The 20,267-nt window shown below is 40.6% G+C and overlaps 1 protein-coding gene across 1 annotated transcript in view; it reads right to left on the bottom strand.

The window, feature by feature from the left end:
- The window catches only part of ptprsa (protein tyrosine phosphatase receptor type Sa), a 170,028-nt gene that overhangs the window by 56,240 nt on the left and 93,521 nt on the right, over window positions 1-20,267 (bottom strand). The window contains exons 7-13 of the mRNA XM_080883577.1: window positions 12,823-13,092; window positions 12,000-12,581; window positions 11,321-11,457; window positions 11,071-11,215; window positions 3,833-4,153; window positions 2,444-2,637; window positions 181-298 (exon numbers count right to left, since the gene is read on the bottom strand). Of these exons, the coding sequence (XP_080739703.1) occupies window positions 181-298; window positions 2,444-2,637; window positions 3,833-4,153; window positions 11,071-11,215; window positions 11,321-11,457; window positions 12,000-12,581; window positions 12,823-13,092 (1,767 nt within the window). The remainder of the gene's footprint in view (window positions 1-180; window positions 299-2,443; window positions 2,638-3,832; window positions 4,154-11,070; window positions 11,216-11,320; window positions 11,458-11,999; window positions 12,582-12,822; window positions 13,093-20,267) is intronic.

The following is a 20,267-nucleotide window of genomic DNA, read 5'->3' as shown; positions in this document are numbered from 1 at the left end:
TAAATAAATGCAAACAAGCAATCATAGCACAATCATAGCGGAGACAGCTGGATGGGAGTGAACAGGAGTCCCTGAGCGAAAAACCCTTCAGTCAGAGGCAGAAAAACAAGTTAGCTTTACTGCTGCACGAACAAAGGTTCTATGACAACAAACAAATCAATTATTTATCATTGTACTAACCTGCGCCTTTGGTCACCACCAGTTTGGGTTTGCTCCGAGCACCATCCCCCTTGGTGGTGTATGCTGCCACTGTGATGGAGTAAGTGGTTTCTGGCTTGAGTCCTCCAATGACCATTTCCTATGGGACACACGGAAGAAGCAGAGACAGGAAAATGTCAAAATACGTGTTGAATTTTTCATGATTTGACCCCACTTCGTGCAGCTCAAACTGCCTTATGCAGAATGTTAATCTAAGCCAAGTGTCTCCTGCTCCTCTTTATTAATTTTCACGAGGCATGCATTAAATGTAATGTTTCCCCCTGTGTAATGGAAGACATTTCCATTACATAAATTATTAGATCTGCCAAGGTGGAGGAGTGACATTATGCATGTAAATGGAAAGTAGTTCCACTTAGTCCTTTAGCAATATTCCAATCAACAACTTAACTTTGATAAATGCATGCTGAATACATCCTGGCCATTCCCTGGCAGTTTTTTACCTCAGCCATTAAGTTTCCTTGAGTCCTCTTCAAAGAGAGGCTTCCGATCAATTCTAATGAATCTTTCAAGAGAGAAGGTTTGAACGAATGCAGAATTAGGTTTTTAACAGGCACTAGTTTGGCAGAAGGATGGGAGAAATCAATAAAGGTAAATGAGCTATAAGTAGTGTGCTGCACTTGACATGGTACTCGTGTAATGTAGATGGACTCTGGTTCAAAGGTAGAGAACATTCTGTGCAAAGTAAAAAATATGAATGATCACAATGTGGGTCGTACAGAGATATTCTTTAAACTACCATCTCAATATACAAAACTCAAGGAAGCACAGTACTTCTAAAGCACCACATTAAAAAAGAATATATATCTATGGAGCACAGATCACACAAACACAAAACAGAAGGGGGAAAAATCATTCAAACACCACCAGAGCACAAGACACAACACACTGTCAGCACACAGTATGATACGAATAGCGTTAGCATTCCAGGCACAGTGGTCAGTGGGTATTGCATCAGCCATCAAGTGTACAAACTAAATGATGACAGACGTAAGCCCCCTTTTTCTTGGTTATGCACAGATATAGTGTTTAGACCGAGTCACCAGAGAGCTAAGCCCCTGAGCCAAACTGTTGCCCAGACTTAATGAACAAGGATCGGATGGGCTGTGTAACCTGTGAATCTAACCGGGCTAATGCAATACCCTCTGTTTACACTCTTTCAGGCACACAAAGCACCCAGGTGAAGCTTCGTACTCACATATTCAGCTGTATCGTCTGTTTCCCACTAACCCCCCCCCCCGCCAAAGAGCGCAGGAGAGAGAGCAATATTTTTTTCAAAGAAGGAGAAAAAAAAGAAAGGGAAGAAATAGGATTGTGAGAGACGGGGGCATAAGAGGTTTGGGAGCAGAGGATGGGTATCAGAAATAGGTCACTGGTTTTAGGAGGTCAAGAGAGAAAGAAACTGTTTGAAGTTTATGTTGTGAGGAGAGCTGTACAGGTCTGCTAGTTTAATTACGTTACTGTTCAGCTGACAAAAAGGCACAATAGTGTTATATATTGATAACTACAAGCAGCAATGGCATGAAAATGTAGCATTACATGGATTAATGATGATACAAACTAAGATAAATAGATATAAAAAAGAGGTTTTTGCCTGTGCGTGTGGTGCTTGGCCTGAATGCACTAAACTTTTTTTGTGTTTTGTTTTCCCAATTGTTCAAAATCTCCATTTGAAACGCCGGTACTACACACAGTCATCACTAGAACTGTGTTGACAGAAAAAAAAAACCCAACAAAGACAAACAAACCCCCAAAAAGCATCGTTTCCAGTTCTGCCAGTCAAAGTCTAAATTGTGGTGAAATAGTTCCGTGCCCATTTTCTCCAAGTCTTTGCACTGAATACAAGCACACATAAATATTTCATTGCATATGTTGCCATGAAGCAGGGGTCTTGACATTCCTAATAAAAGCCATTGAGGTAGAAGAAGGAGAACAAGATGAGTGAAGCTTTGATTATAGTTCTTATTGTGTGTCGACGGGCTGAGGGAGAAAGAAATGAAATGAAATCTACAAGGCAAGAGCCCTATCGCTCCCCATACTCCTGCTGCAACAGCGTGGATTAACTAGACAATTCGCGATTTGCATGAGAAGAAAAAAAAAGCCAATAGCTTACACATATGTTTTCAATTTTTAATGCGATTGGTGCACGATAAACGCATGCTGCGTGGCGGGATTTGCATTTTTCTGACAGCTAATTTGTAGAAGGAAAACTACGAGATGGTCATACCTGGGCATCAGCCAGCATGACATCCTTGATGAGAGGCAGGCCTCGAGACTCGCCATTTTCCACACGCACGTAATGAACCTGGTAGCCACGGATCTGTCCGTGCTGCTTGCCTGGCGTAAGAGAACGCCACATCACCTTAATTGCTGTGGAGTTGATAACCTCCACCTCCACCCGTCTTGGAGGAGCCCCAGGAACTACAAGAAATTAAAGAAATAATCAAATCCTCGCATGAGACCATCACACACCTGTGAGTCTGATTCACCGCCCTGCATCGTAAAAGTGCCTCACATCATGTCGTGACATAAATAACTCCCTGAATCCAAATTCATGTACGCACAGAGAAAACTATTGACAGCTAGCAAGAATGATGGACAAAAACATTTAGAAACAACAAACACACTCCAGTGTCAGTCAAATTCAACACGCACACATGCACACGCATTCATCACTTCCCCATGTCTCTTCCACGGACCGTCCCTTTGTGAGATAGATGTTCTGTTGATAAAATTCTTCCACTCAACCTGATTCCATTTGCTCCTTTACAAAACACTTTGACTCCCTGTTTTTGCCTCTAAATCACAACCCCATCATCTTTCCCGTCATCATGGTAAAATTGTGTTCATTAACAAGGCGCATTCTACTGTTCAGCCCTGGATCTCATTTCCTTAAAGATACTTATTATCATAATGACAGGCTTTCGATAGATACTGTCACTGTGTTGTGACTCTTTATTTGTGGAAATGCTTGAATAGATAAGGCCTTGTACCCATATGCATAAATGCATATGGCCCTCAATTGAGCAATAGGACAGTAGTTGTTTATGTTGCAATAGCAAAAATGCTTGATTTCCCGCATGTATATTTCATTTTGAGTCTTTCCATTTGCACAGTTTATAAAGCAGTATGCTGCTATAACATTTTTGGTATGCATTTGATACCATGTGATCTTAGTTTCTTTTATGCATGCATGTGCAGCACATTTCCATCATATAGGACATATGCACAAAATGTTTAAACAGACCTTATTAACACATTTACATGAATATACATATTAGGCCCCTAGCTTAATTCTGACAATTAAGGACACTGGAATGTACTTAATACGTATTTGGCTCACTACCGACTTTGTGGCTTTAAATATATCATGTCTCCCTGCTGGTAATGCAATTTCTGCATACGTGTCCACTTTGTGTTTTGGAGATGCAAAGTGTGAAATGGAAACCGCGCACTGGCGTGTCTATTACACATTTTGCTGTAATACTGGGTTGCACATACACATACAACAGAAAAACAATGTTTACCGGTGGTATACTCACCACTAAACTAAAGTGCTATTGAACCATAATAAAAAGTCAATACAAGAGCTTCTGCACAGGCTAGGTTCACCTACCATCTTCGTCGGTCCGACAGACGAGGGGCTCACTCTCGGGGCCAGGTCCAATCACAGTGGAGGCAGACACCGTGACACGGTACTGGGTCCACTTCTCTAATCGCTGAAGCAACACCTGCTCCTCAGTGGCAGGCACCATGGGCTCCTCCAGCGGTTCCTCGTTGTCACCGGCCCCTTCTGACTGGCCCACCACCTGGTAGCGCACCCTATACCCCACCAGGGCACCATTCTGACTCTCCAAAGGTGGGGGGCGCCAACTTACCAACAGGGTGGTAGAGCTGGTGCTGCTGCACTTAACTTCTTGAGGGGGAGCTGAGGGCTCTGGTGAAGTGGAGAGGACAGGAAGGAAGGAGGAGGGGTGGGTTGGGAGGAAGGAGGAGGACGAGGAGGTTGGGGAAGGAGGGAGGAGGGGTGAAAAACAAAAAAATAAAAAAGATGGGAGAGATAAAGAAAATGAAAAAAGAAAGGGAAATTCAAAACTTAAATAAAAAACAAGAAGAATCCAAAGAAAATTGTAAAACAAAGACAGATGCAAAACAAATTTCAAATAAAAAATAAAACTCAAGCAAATGTCAACTTAAGATGCAATAAATGGATAAATGGCACAAGCAAGTGTAATAATGAATCCAGATAGCTATTGTTTTGGGATATGAGCACTGGATATGCATATACTATGTTGTGTCAGTGTAGAGCTGGGATGTCAAACTCATTTTACACAGTGGGCCATATAGAGCGCACTTTGATCTCACTCAGCTTTCTGTCAGCATAAAGAAGTTTAACTACACATTTAGAAAAAGAATAAGAAAGGTAATTTCAACAGTATTTCTTAGCTTTATACATAAAGACAGCAGCAATTCATAAAGAAACACTGCAGCAATAAGTGACATGTGTCAGCTTGATTTAAACTGTAAGAAATAAAAGTACACAAAAAGTTCAAAAATATTTTTTTTTAAACTGTAGAACCATTGTAAAAAAAAACCCCCCAGAAATTTCTATAGTAGATCAAAGAAAAATGAATTTTTGTGTCATTTAATCGTTACTTTGGTGAAGTGTGAATAACCAATGGAGAGGTCTAAGCTGTTAACTTGCAAATGTTATGCCCTCCTTCTTGTTCTGGTCCCCGGGCCTTATGTTGTAGTGTTTTATTGCAAACGAGGCACTTTAGTCAGACAACTGAGGAGAGTACCGCGGATCGCCCCGCTTGTGGGGATGCACCGCGTCAACACGTTAACGAGCTACCATGCTAACGCGTTGACGCCATGCAGCCCCACACACGGGGCGATCCACGGTAACTCGTTGACGGAGATTTGCTGCGTTAATGTAGTTATGGCGTTAATGAGATTAACGCCTACAGCACTAATACATATATTGCAATAGATATTCAAGATTTCGTATAAAGAGATTTTGTATCTGTCCTTTATTTCTTTACAGTATTAAATCAGTCCAACATGGTGTCTATTATTTGTGTCTGAAGTGGTCTTTGAAAAGTTTCTAGACCAAACTCAGTGCCTTTCTTTCTGATCTGAGCCAAGTTCTCAGACAGCTTGAGCTTGTCCAGAAAATGTGCCGTGTAGGGGGCGATAACCCTTCTCATCCAGGCTTTGGTACTGTATGGAAGAATTGGATGAAAATGTTTCTATCCAATGGCCCTGTGCAAGTTTAATCTGAAAATATGCACGGTCCCTGCCGATGTGACAAACCCAGTTCATTATTACATCTTTTGTCTATTATGTAGGTAAACAAACCACAACAATCAAAATAAATAAAATAATAAAGCATTCCACATAAAGCAGAAAAGAAATAAAAACATTGGAAAAAACAAAGTCTGAAAAACTAAATTATGAACAAAAGGAGGGCACTGAAACAAATTTCTCTGTAACCCAGGTGACTCAAAAAGAAACTACAACAACAGTTAAAGTTCAAGATGACAACTCATGAGTAAACATGGAAAAGGAACTCTGCATGAACACAAAATAAGAACATTCAAATTCTGAAAAGCAAACAAACATAAAGAAAACACAAGCGCTGTCTGCATAATACGTACCTGACTCCCAAAAACACACAATTTTAAAGACTTTCTTACCACCAGCACCTGACTACAGAATGAGCCAACTTTGCTGTGCGACAACGCTTTCCTCGCCAGAAAGCATGCCGCAAATTCTGAGAGAAATCAGCGAGCCACCTTTTAATTTTGAGAGTTTGTTTTTAACCCCCTTTTTTGGGTTTACTCTGAGAGAAAGAGTTGGCTCTATGCTGTAGCCAGGGCTGTCTGATACTGTACTGTCGGTTGGGAAGGTCCACAAGACTGTGAGCGGTGGAAGCGTTGGTGGAAAAATACTCCCTCCCAAGATATTCCATTCTAGTACATTTGGCCAACTACACAAACATCCTTTTTTATTTGCAATTTGCAAAAATAAATCCCATTTCATAGCCCTGTGCCTATGTCTCTTTGTAAAGCTTAGTGCCATTACGAGAATGCCAGGGCACCATAATAGAAGAAGCAACATGGAAAGCTTGTGTTGTGGAATTCATAAAAGTTTAATGACAGTGTTCTGCCTGTAATGTCACTTTGGGTAGAACAGCTTTAAAAGGAAATAAAAAACAGGAGTTCTGAGAATAAGACAGGCCTCCTCCCAGCGAAGACTGAATGTTCTAGCGCACAACAAATAAAACAGGACCTCAGCCACAGTTTCCAAACCCTTCTGTGTCCAATGGGCTTATTTACTTAAGGTCTTACTGGATTTTGAGCTTTTCAGCTTCTTTCCTTTCGCTCATATTGTATTTGCAAACCTTCCACGTCAAGAACGATTGCTCAGTTCTCAATCTTTGTAGGCAGAAAATGGCTATGAAACTGACAGTGGCCAGGCTATCACAGTGCACAGGCATCCTCATGCCTGATAACAGTTTAAGAGTGGCTGGGGCACAGCTTTAATAAAGTGCATATCCCAGGAAGTCCAGTGGCAGGATTACGGATACTAGAACTATACGAGCACAAAAGAAGAAACTCAGCTAATGCTTCACTTGAGGTTCTTTTGAAGCTTCGCTGAAAGACTTGCCCAAAATGCTCTTTGACAAATAATTAGTCATGTCTGCTTTTATATCTTCTGACTCTTAAGTCTGTTGTGATGTGACCGGGTGCTTTGGATATAAAATCAATAATGTCAAGTGCAGGTAGCATACCTAATTATTATGACTACATTCAGATTAAAATTGCCTCGGGAGCCAAGCAACTTACATACATTAATGCTTGCAATTTTAGTTACACAAGCTATTACTGAGTGCCTGTTGTGAAATGAACCCTGCACATGACAGATTGCCCGTGCTTTTGCTATCAGATTTTAAGCACATGTCTATATCTGCACTGTATTTTCATCAGATGACAGGATGTTCGAATTTGTAGATCATTATGGAATTAATCTCTCCACTGATGCCAAATGGCCGTGGTGTGGCTTACACAAATATTCCAATATATCTAAAAACCCACTTCAATTACAGTAAGTGTGTTTGTGCGCATTGAGGGGGGGTCGGGGGTTGGCGGCTGACTGCTTGTTTGGTTAAATACAGAGGATTTAGAATCTGCCACTTTAATTTGAGAGATAGCCCTTGAGTGGCTACTGGCAGGTTCTAGGTATAATCTAAATGTGTAACAAAGCCTGACAATCCAGGGCCTTGGCTCATAGCTCATCGCAAAGCATGAAATTAATTCTGACGCTATGAAATGGGATTCTTATCTGCGACTCTGGGGCCCTGCAGTCCCTTAACACCCACTCCCAGGGTCTGTCTCAGGTCCTGTTACCCTGCCTTGTGCGTGGATAACAGCTAGAGGAATGCTGGGAGCACCTCCTGGCTCTCAGGTTGTGGACCCACTCCGGCCACGTCTGACAGGTTTCACAAAAGTTATCGCATCCTGGTTTGACTATGGCAGCATACCCCATGAGGCCTTGCTTCTGAATGGGGGCCACTGTTGCCAATAACATTTGCTGTATTTAATCCGGCCTATTAAAACACTGGCCGAGAGCACCAAATGAAATGATTTTGGTGCTCTTTAGTTTGATAAGTTACTTGGCATCAATCGCAGTAGCGCAATTAAAGGTCGTGAGAGAATTCCAAGAAAATTGTTATTCTCTGAAGTGACTTTTTCTGAGTTCTTGACAGAATGGTCCCCATGACAATAGCCTCGGGTAATGCTACTTGGACTGAGCACAAACTTCAACAATATGTGAACATTTTTACCACAGATACTAGACAACGAAGCAAACTGGAAAATCATGTTGTCTGTCTTTCTTTTCACTTTGTGGCAAAGTGTTTCAGTCTGCCAGACATCGCGGTGGATTCAAACCCAGTTGAAGTGGGTCTCGTGGGGGGGATTGTATGCTGTTGCTCTGCAATGTGTTTGGACAGAACAGGCAAAGGCGATATTAATTCATTTTATTATTTACTCTAGTTTTTGACCTAATGACGCTGATTCCTCCTGAGCAAGTTATTCATCTTTAAAATGAACTGCAGTAAGTTCAGTCAAGCAACCACTTAATCTTCATTATACTGTAAAGTATGAGTATTATATGCGCATGTGTAGCAGTTTTTAGTGTCTGTGTACTCAGTAGATAAAACTAGCTATTAAACCGCTGGTAGATCTGCTTCTTTGCATCTATATGTCAATAATGACCTTAACACATTCAGCTTTTTCAGATGTACAGAGTGACAATTTTAGCTCAATTATGAAGCCACTTAATAAAACTTATACCGTATATGTCTACAGATCTAGAGACATCCGAACTGCAGCTATTAAATATTTTTAAGCATAAAAAGGCTTAAGGTAGCTTTCCAATTGCTGTTGATATGTTTAATGAAAAAACCCCAAAAAACTATAAACTGGATGGTCTTTGATTAATGTTATGGCAGACTGAATCTCTAAACCACACAACCACTTACCTCAGAGCATCGAAAAAGCTTACATTATTTAATGTGTAGTGTTGGGAAATATTTTGCATTGTCTGACTTATTCTTTGGTTTTTCTGGTGCCTGCGGTGATAAACCTTAAAATTAAAACTAGAATAATATTTAATATCAACTCTATTATGGAAAGCAGAACTTATATCTGACACAATATTTACAGAAAACGGAGTTTGATAAAAATATCTAGGAGAGTAGTATTAAATTTTAAGATGGGCAGCTAGATATTGTTATCATCCAATGAAAATGCATAGATGAAGCAACTCAGAGGAAGAATTAAGCCTGTTATGCCCCATATTTACTTAAAAGGCAAATATGCCGTGTGTTGCTTCGTCTCTCGCGTTGTACTTGCTTTGTCAGCGGTGGACTACGGTTCATACGAGAACCACCACCCCACCCACCCCTCAAAACAAAGCCAAAAAGAGTAGCAAGCTACTGTTTGGAATGATGCCAAACCAATACTCTTTCAGAGAACCCAGAAATAAATACAAATTGATAAATAAATAAAACATCTAACAGAAAACCTTTTCCAAAAGAGTCAACATAAAAGGGAGAGGACACAAAGTGAGCAAAGTGATGTCAAGCCATTCAAAGGAGGAGGACCTTTTGTTCCAATGCACAGGGGAACAAGTGGCAAAAAAGGGGAAACAGAGCTGAAATAGGGATGTGATAGGAAGATAGAGGCGTATCCAATCCAATCAGCTTGTGGTTTACCGGGCAAGGAAATCACAAAGACACAATGATAGGTGAAAATGTGCACAGACACTCAAAAGACACCAAGACAAAAGAGGGATGAACACAGAGTATTATCATGCCAAGACTGCTTAAAGATCAGCGGTGCAGTGTTAGGTTTAAAACAGCACCCCAAGTGGGCAGGAGTGAGTATGGCATGCAGGTGGCGCCCTCCTCAGTGACTATGCACTGCTTGTGTAGCTCTGCTGCCTAGCAGTAACAAAAAGAACTGTGACGTGGTTGTTTCAAAGCTGCCCCCCCACACACATCCAGATGTGGGGATACAGCCAACAAGTTGCACTGGTAGAAACAGAAAATGTGTTAAAAGAAGTCTCTCTCCCGCCATGGCTCTCCTTTGTCGGTGTACAATTTCTCTAAATCTACACAATGCAGTTTATTGAGAATAACAATAGCCACTCCAACAAAGCATGCGTTTTTGACTTCTCTATTATTACAAAGACTGGCTCAGATCCACCAGTAATCCCTTAAATCCAGCTCTATTTTCAAGGTTCTTCACCATTAATGCATTACATCTTAATACACATCACTCTTGTGCTTTTTATTTATAATAAACCCAAAAGACAATGAATTTAATACATTGTTTTTCTTGTACCTACTACTGCATTTGACTGGATAAGCTGTGGGTATTTTCTTTCCCCACAGACTCCACCACTGTGCACTATGATATCACTGCTGTTATTTTTAGCTGGATGGTTTGAATAATTCAGTTGTGTTTCTACCATCAGTAAAATGAAATAATCAGTGCAGAACAGACTGCTATAAATTTAGAGGGTGGGCATTTTAGTAATTTAGGCGACTACTACTTTCTTTTTTTTTGGTCTTTCGTGACTAAATTCACATTGCTACTACACATACAGCTCATATAAGAGCCTTGGCGGTTTCAGAGGAGAACTGACATTTTTTGTGTCTCTGTCACGTGGGAAGTGCACTTGCTGTTGACAAAGGAGAAGCAAATATGAACAAAATTGAGAAGGGAAAGAAAGAAAACTGCCAAAATTGTCAGTCCACAAAGACTCAATATGTTTGACAGAGTACACTCACATTTTGGCACCACAGCTAATTTAGAAGATAAAATAATTCTCAAATCAAAAATAAAAATGCAAAACACTCAGTTTGAAAAGTCTTTACCCCTTTGTAGCTTCTTTTTAACCACCTTGCCACCAAGGTAGAACATACCGCCGTTGTTTTGGTTCATTAAGGTTAACAACACGAAGGTCAAATACAGAAATATCAATCCACAACAAACGGCAAGAATTCAACAACACAACAGTTAAATCAGTTTGCTATGTGGTCTTAATCAGCTTTAAACTGTGATTAGGAAGTCATTATTAAGGAATAAGTGATGATACCGCTGACATCAGAGAAAAGGGGAAAAAACACAAAACTCCATTAGAAATTCAGTTTAGTATTCAGTGTAGCAATGGTCCACAAAGGCGTACAGTCATGATGTTTTTTAACTGTGGCATAGATAGGAAAACCTCTTTGTTAGTGAAAAGAAAGTTAGACGGGAGACTGAATAAAGGGCTACATACTCGCTTGCAAGGTCTTCTGCGTAATGTCATTTGTGAAGGCTCCGATGCCTTTGTTAGAGATGGCTGCCAGGGAGAAGCGATACTCTGTGTTGGGACGGAGACCTTCCACAACATATGATGTTGTGGGTCCAAATGTTTTCTTCATCTGTTGATTAAAAATATGCCTTTTGACAAGTCTGAATTTAAATGACGTGCAACGTCCGATAAGCGTTTCTTGAATGTAAAAACCAGCAAACACTAAGATTCTTACCTGGCCTCCAAAAGTGCTTTCCATATAACGAAGTTCATAACTTATAATTCCCTCTTTCTCATAGGCGGGTTCCCAGGTTAGTTGAATGCTGGTATCGGACACAGCACCAACCTGGAATTTAGATGGTTGACCTGGAACTGAAGAACACAGCAGAGGACTTTGTAGTGGGATAGGTTACTAGAAATTAGTTACAAGTTTCCTCCAAATACCAATGCAATAATATATTTAGGCTAATGAGAATTTACTTATTTTGCGGTGTCTAAAAGTGGATGTGCCCTGACGCTCATCCTTCTTTCTCAAATCGGGTTTTTTTTTTTATTCAGACTATAATGATCAAACATATTGTAACATCATTTGGAGATGTGAAGTTTGCACAGCAGGAAAGAAAACAATGTCTCTTAGGCACCGAGCACAGTCTGCTCAAAGTTTCAGAAAATATAGGATGCAACAGATTCATAAAAAACAACTGTTTATTTTCCATTTTCGCAGCATTCGTCTAAAGCCTTCTGCTTTAGGGGCCATATCGTTTGAAGAATTTCTGTATGACTTACTTTAAAGTTACCTAACAATGTGCTTTCAACATTTTCTGAACACTGAACAGATGCTCATCATACATAGTTTCAACACCAGCAGCCGAGCTGACCCAGTTAGGAAAATTCAGTCGGTATAGAGTCCTTACCTCCTTGCAGTACTTTGACATGGATGGGTTCTGAAAAAGGTCCATCCCCTACAGAGGTGAATGCTAAAACTTTGATTGTGTAGGTCTCTTGAGGAACTAGGCTCTGGATAGTGGTGATGAGGCTGTCCTGGACATTATGGATCTGCCAGAGGCTCATGGGCTGGGAGTTATCCATGGTGTAATAAACACGGTAGCCCTTAATCTGCCCATTGGGCTCCTCTGGCTCTTCCCACTGAACCATCATGGTATTTTGGGGAAGAATCTGGGCCTTAATGTTTCTTGGTGGACTGGCCGGGGCTTGTTCACCAGTCCGAGTTTCTACCGGCTCACTAGGAGGACCCTGGCCAATTGTGTTGACAGCTGAGACACGGATTTCATACTCTGTGTTGGGATAAAGGCCGCCAATGCTGTAACGTGTAGTGGTGATGTCGTCCATAGTTTCATATTTGCTGTCTGGAGACTTGGCCCTATATTGGATGATATAGTATGTCACTGGATCTGGGTTTCCTGAGTCCCAGGTGATGGTCACACTGGTGGCAGTGGTCTCCGTAACTACGGGGGTACCTGGGGGCTTTGGGAGAGCTGTTATGGTAAAAAAAAAAAAAAACAGAAATTAAAGCAGTTAACAAAAAAACAAAAAAACGTAACACACTTGAGGCTTGGGCATTTTTTCCAGAGACAGGAATATTTTGGCAATTCAGCAATTTTCTGTATGTTTAAAACTTAACTGAACATAATGTCGATAGGTAGTCTATGTTAACTAAACTTATGAAGTCTATCTAGGTCATTGGCACCGGTCTTCACAAGCACAGTTTTCTCTTACATTTGACAGTGATCTGTGCCATAGATTCAATAATCCCAAGGCTGCTCATGGCGACACAGGTGTAGTTGGCTGACTCACGAACGTTGCTCAGTTCAAGAACGTTTCTACCCACTGGCATCTCATCCTCTGGCGTCAAATCCTCAGCGTTCAGCATCCATTTGACATAAGGCATGGGCGACCCCACTGCCACGCACGTTATGTTGACGCTACCACCGGGCATGATTTCCTGACTTGCTGGTGGAATGGAGAAGCGAGGAGGCACCCGCCGGACTGGGAGAAGGCATGAGGAAGGGGGAGAGGATGACAACAGAGGGCAAGGGCGTCAAAAAAGAGAGAGAGAGAAAGAGAGAGAGAGAGAGGTAACAAGAGAGGCCGATGAAAATGGACCTTTCTCCAGAAAATACTTAACACAAAAGGTTCAACATGGTAAATGTGAACTGAAACACAAAATAAAACTAGACTTTTTAAAGCATAAACAAAAAAAATACAAATAATGAGAAGGAACTAAACTAACAGAATTGCTTCAACAACAATATAGATTAACAATTAAGCAACGATTCATAGCAACAAGGTTCCATTGACCAATATTTGACCCATCACAGCACAATTAAAGACACAAAAATCTATTACGAGTTTCTCATCTTTGGGACTGAACTTCTGACAAATATACAACTACAGCGTAAACTATCCCCGAAGTATGAGAGTGTGTAGTAAAGGCCATGTGATAATGTTATCACATAAGACCAACATGGCAACCTGGAACTTCCTGTCCTATCAGGCACTCATGCCAAACAAGAAGTTAGCCATTACAGGCCTCTCCCACAGCACAGGAAGTGTAGGGTTACTGACTATTGACCATCTCCATGAGGTCACTAAACACATTCTAGCATATGTTTGCCACTTGACACCTGCCTCTACTTCCTGGTTAGCTTAAAGATGAGAAACTTTAATCAGATTTTTGTGGTTTAGGGTAGATCCACTGGACAAAGCCTTATTAAGATCTGACACGGTTCCATTGATAGATGCAGCTATCAGTTTCACAGACAGCATGCATAAATAGATCGAGGTAAATTAAGGAGTAAATGATAACAAAATCAGATATAAAAATTGAGATAAAATGCATAGAGGAATATAACTGAAGGGTCGCTAGCATGCCCAGACAAAAGACGATTGGAGAGGAAAGTAGAAGTACAAGATAGAGGATTTGACATCCGAGGGAAGTATAGAAAGAAAGGCAACAGAGTAGCAAAGAGTGACAGAGGAAGAAAAATAGAGGGAAGGTTGGAGGAGGGTAAAAGGGGGGGGGGGGAAGGGAATAACCCGCTTCAGTGCTGTGTAAACTTTGTTTCTCTTTAGCTAATGTGACAAAATGTGATGGTGGCACATTGTCACATCGCAGTCCCAGTTAACACAAAATAAGTATTGAGGAACAAGTTGTGTGCCTAGAAATACACAGAAAAAGAATTATAGTAATTGTAGCCAGAGAGTCGACTATCACAGAGTGTTGAAGAAAGGAAACAGAACTGGATCAACAGGGAGCAGAAATCCAGGGGATAAGACAGAGAAGAGGTAAAAGGAGAAACAGAGGTAACTGAATTAGGACAGAATGAAAGCTAAGAGAGAAAAACAGGGAGAACCTCAAAACTCATGGATAGGACTGGAGATCTGAGTGGAAGGAGGTTGATAATGAGCCTAAAGTGCACGGAAAGGTGTAAACGGTACTGTGTACTTACATGTGTATATATAGATATAGTATGTGTGCAGTTTTTTTGTTTGTTTTTTGCATTGGTATAGGAATGATTGTGCAGAGTATGCAAAAGTTGGAGAGTGAAAGAGCATGATTTAGCAAAAGACACCATGTTTATGAGAGGCATCTCAGCAAACACTTGATAGGAGATCGTAACATGCAAGAGGATGGCTAGCTTAATGCTAACACAAATTAGCACACAGTTGTTGTAAACTGATAAAATGTTGGGTTTTCCTTTCCTATCTTAATCTAGGGTGGGTGACAATAGCTGGAGCACTGCTCTAATTATAGCATGCACAATTTCTTTGTATTTATCTGAACAAAATCTTTGGTTTAATTTAAACAAAAAAAGGCACAGACTGTTACAGGGTTCTATAATTTCTATGTATGAACTTTAACAAAATCTACATCTAAGTCAAGATGTCTGTTGGGATGGAAAGGTTAAAGAGACAGAAGGAAAGTAAAAAAAAAAAAGGCATAGAAGGAAAAAAAATTATGAACTAAATGGAAGAGATGACTTCAGAGATAGACAAGACGGAAAAGACAGGGACGAGAGACAAACACAAGGCAGAACCAAACAGACCCAAGCAGCAAGACAGTAGACAAGACAGACAGAGGAAGACGGGCAGACATACAGTGACGCAGAGTATGGGCACGCAGACAAATTATACAATACGCAAAGGGGAAGAGGAGGGGTTTGGGGTTCTTGGAGAAAGGGGGAAGGAGGAGGAGGATATAAGTGGGGATAGAATAAGTAAACTGTGATTCTGGAAAAAGAAAAAAAAAGAAAAAAAATGACTGAAAGTGGGTTTAGAAGTCTCACACACTGGGGCTTAAAATCAAGACTCAACTTCACGTCCCCCTCTCCCCACCTTAAACTTTGCACAAGAATGCAAATGTGACTTCGGAAGTCTTGGGATGGGTAGGTGTGATGTGTGTGGAGGTGGTACGCAGAGACTGAAGGGGAGATTTGGGAGGGGGGAGACTGAGAGTGGCGTCAAGGATAGGTAGCATTCCAAAAGCACACCGTGTCGATCCAAATGGGATTCATATGATCGTTGCATGAGACAGTTGAACTTTTCCAACAAAGTAAGGCACAAATATCACCTACACACACTATGGGGATTTTTACCTGGGAGCTTACATGATCTCTAACATGTAGCAGTCTTAGAAACCAATGCATCTTGCTCTCATGTAACAAACACTTTGGACAGTCCTTCCAGTTGCAGACTATGAACCTTCTGCATCCCGTGTTGTGTTTTCTGTCATCTGAGATATTCTGTGTACATCCTAACAATAGTTTATTGTGACCGGCCACAACTCTACAACCAAGACAAGGCCTAACCTTGAGGGCAAAAATGTAATTACTGATTTTTGAGAAAAAGGAAAAAGAAAAAAAAAAGCTCTCTTGTGGAGCACAAAATTATCAACGGTAAAAATAGACCACAAAGGTCTGTTCTTAAAAATATCAAATCTCTGAATTTTTACAATTGAACAAAATTTTTTTAATTAGAAGCAACTGTGGCTCTATAAAAGCCTGTTCTACCCTGATCCAGTTGAGATACACTTTGTTTTTTAAATGACAGACTCAAAAAAGTCAGTGGGGTAGATTATTCGAAAAACATGTTGAATTGGATAAAAGGAAAAAATATATATCTGCGTTTATTTTTCAAAAATGTCCTAACTGAACAACAAAGGTGAAAGGGCAGCCCATTCCTCACACGGACATGCATGGGTGTGGCTACGGCATGAGTGACATGTACAGGTGCGCCCCCATCCATTTGGGCAGACACCAGATAACCAATACAATCGAAAAAAATGTCACCCAAGCCCGTCCAAGCATGCCATCCATTCCCAAATATAGCATTGTTCCAGACACACACACACACGAAATCAAATTAAAGTAAACAAATGAAACTGAACAAATCCACAAAAAGAACTACGTCCGAACAGCATAGACAGTACCAGAGTGCAGCTGAGTTCAACAAATAGGTATGCATCAATACTATTAGATGTTTTTTTGTTTGTTTTGCTTGGTTTTTTATCTTGAATTTTGGTCTCCAATCCAAAATAATGGTGAAAACTCAATAGGGGAAACAAGGTTATCTGGGGGAAACTTCCAATCAAAGAGTGTCTGAGGGAGCGCTTCTCTCCCTGGGGCTCAGGTCAGCCAATGGACCGGGAGCTGTAGTGGCTGAGTGAATGAGGTTTCCCCACATAAACATGTCTTTGTTTACCTTTGAGTACCTATAGTGTCAGGCATCTAACACCAGTCACCTGCCAAATGTTGGTAACTTTTGGCTGTGGCTGGTGTGTGACGTAATGTTCAATTCACGGAGCCAATAAGCAAAAACATCCTTGCTTAAAGGCTTCCTGGTACTGGGCAATCTACTGATAAATGACAGGTGAGTCTACCTGTCAACAGCGTCACCGTGTGTAAGACAGGTAAGTGAATTTGGTCTTTAGGTACTACAGGAGATCAAGAGCTGAAGATCCCTTCAGTTCTAACTCCAGATTGGCAGAAAAATGTTTAAATCTTAAGGAAAACACAACATTAATTCTACATCTAAATGTCAATGTCACATGCATATGGGTCACTGATATTACTGACCGGACACAGGCCTGGTGCGATACGACTTAATGTTCTGAGTAATGCTATGATAAGCTTAGATAAGATGTCTGCATGTGTGTGAAACCTTCTCCTACACTACCTCACAAATGTATTGAAACAAGAAAAAAAGCAGAAAGAATCCCAATTGCATGGACAGGCTCCTCATTCACAGAGACCAGGAGCCCAGCCGGCCCATTTGGAATTAAGAGAAAACAAACCAAACGTAGTGTACTAACAACATGTAATCTTGTTTCAAGCCCCAATGTGGAGAGAAAGACAAGAAGCCTTACACTGGACGAGGTGAAAAGCAGTCGAGAGAGAATGCCAGAGTACTGCACTAACTCTAATAGTGGGCAGTGTTGTGGAGGGATTTGTGCCAAAAAACAGAGGTCAGAAGGTGGACATTATCGGCCATTTTGGTGAGGCAGGTTTTGCTGCCCCAAAATGAGGGGGGAAGCCAAAATAATGTGCAGCCTTTAGTGTCACCTTGAAGCTGAGATTACACCCTCTTGCTGCCTGAGGACACAGGTGCAGTATAGAGATCCTTTAGTCACACTTGACTGGGAAAGGCCTTGGGCATTTACATATAAGCCACAGGGGTCGGTCTGTATTAACATACCTTGGCTGCGCCAGTGCTAAACACTCACTATGGGTGGCTCATCAGAATGGAAATTATTACCTAAAGGAACCTGACAAGAATCGTGGCAGGGGTATCTAATAATAGCAAGCAGTAGATTGAGGGGATTTCAAAGCAAATCACTCTTTTTCTATTGTCCTACAAGTAGATGACAAGCAGCCAAATGATACTGCAAGTATGTCCCCTCACTGTAAAGATACCTACAATGATTGTTATTACTCTGATTTTGAAAGAAAGTATGTTTGTGTATATAGCATAAGGAGGTTATACAACATTTGCTTTGTCTGAAAAATGAAGATTTCTGAAAACAACATGTTTTTTTTTAAAGTGGGTATTATCTCGGGGGACTCCTTGAGACAAACATCTAATAGAGATGGCAGGATTTTTGCTTTGGCCAGTGAGAACGTAAGGTGTAATCTAGCTTTCTTTCCCAACAGTACACACAAATGCATAGCAGGACATGCAAGCACATTCAAAACCAAGCAGATACCACCGTAGGAGGGTAAACATGCACATGCGTACAGAACAGCGCAGTCTTTCTGCATCACTGTTATTTTTAGCACTTCAAGTAAGAGCTACAGACTTAATATAGACACAGCCAGGTTTATTCTGTTTCTTTTGCGTGGTTTTAGCATACTTTGTGAACACTTTCATAGACCATACTGCTACAGTCTCTTTGACAGCCAACTGGTAAATAGAGGTAATGGAAGGGAAAACCTCCACTTTGTCCATAATAACTAGTAGATCTGAGATAATTGCCTATATTAGTCCTATGACTTTACTTAAGGACAAAGGATGGGTTTGTGCATTTCAGAGGAATGGAATAGGTGTTGTAGCTTGGGATTGAAACCTACGTCCACTAAATTCTAAATCTTTGAGGGGTTATTTTTGATATTTGGGCTTACTGTAGTTCATACTTCCATAAAACTTGAGGAACAAAAGAGGCTAATTAAAATAATCTGGCTATTTGGTAGATAGACAGATAAAACACAACGTTTCTGGATAATTTGGTATATGGTGTTGCCTGAGAAAATCATATATACACTCGGGACTGACTGATACCAAAGCATGTAATCTGGTAATGAGTTTGCTGTTGCGGTAGTAGTCATTTTTATGACTTTCAGATATGTTGGTTTAGTCCCTGGTGACTGATACACATGAAAACCACAAAAAGAGACTGGTACTAAGAATGTGCATCATCTCTTCTAGTTGAAAGAATGGTATTCCTGATCTGACTCTCTTAACTCCATGTAACACCTCTAACATAAAGCCATTGCTCCATTAAAAAACCCAGTAGATCTATCTCAAATATTCTCGAGACTAGCGGAGCTATGAAATGCACATGTATATACGAGTTTCCAAAATTGCGTGACACGGAGTTCAGTAAAGATCTGATTATTGCACAAAGCCAATCAAATCTACAGTTAAGCAGAAAACAACGTTTGCATTGATCTCCAATTCATTTAGCACTTTCTTCTTTTTGTGCCAGGACAATAACACGAATGAAAGATACAAATACGGCGCATTTTCTTGCGCTTTTTAGAAGCTTCATCAACCTGGATATCAATATTCCATGAGGAAAAGAGAGGGAGTGTGTGTGTGCGTGTGTGTACAAAGGAAGGAGGGCTTTTGAATAATAGATTATAATTTGATGGAGTGTCATGACTGCGAGGGAACACAAACAGCAGTCATTCAACAAAACCAATCACATTCTAGCTGCCGCCATTTGAAAATAAAAGTATCTCTGAGCACCCGCTAAGCAACAGCAAATTTGATGTCAAACTCATTATATTGTTATTGATCCACACGACACTGTAAATGGCATCCCTTAATGGCTGTCTAAAATCACCATGGAAGCCAATCAGGCCCAATCAGGTCTAATTTTTCCAGTAATGGATCGCTATAAACAAGATGACAGGAACACTGGCTGTATACACACTTATTATTTCATTCGACATTTGCATTTGCACTCCGAGACCCAAGAAGCAGAGCAGCGTCATTTTTGAAAAAAAAAATCTCACCGACAAATAAACCACAAAAAGAGACTGATGTTTTAACAGAAAAAAGGGTCACCAATAGATAAGGAACTAAAGGAAAACGCACAACACAACACTATAATCACAACACAAAAATAAAGAAATAAAGGGAAAAACAAAAAAAAAGTAAGCCAAAAAGGGGTGTGTTAGGGAAAATACAACCAAAACCAAAGAAAGAGAACTGAAGAAAAAAAAGGAATGCAGAAACAATAAGAGCACTGCGGCCAAACGGCTTTTGAAGAGGCATGCAAGCGCAGTTACATTCTCCCATCATGCAACAGGTCCTGTTATTTCCACACGCTGCATTTCCACTCAGCACATGCAAGAAAGCCTTTAGATGCAGAAGCAATACCAAAGGATGCAAAACGAGAAAAGGCCCCACAATGCAAACATAAAAGTAAATTAACAAGACCC

Source organism: Rhamphochromis sp. 'chilingali', assembly GCF_963969265.1.
Source record: "Rhamphochromis sp. 'chilingali' genome assembly, chromosome: 5".
In the NCBI taxonomy this organism is placed as follows: domain Eukaryota; kingdom Metazoa; phylum Chordata; class Actinopteri; order Cichliformes; family Cichlidae; genus Rhamphochromis; species Rhamphochromis sp. 'chilingali'.
The sequence above is the reverse complement of the archived record's forward strand: the minus strand, read 5'-3'. Positions and strand labels throughout refer to the sequence as shown.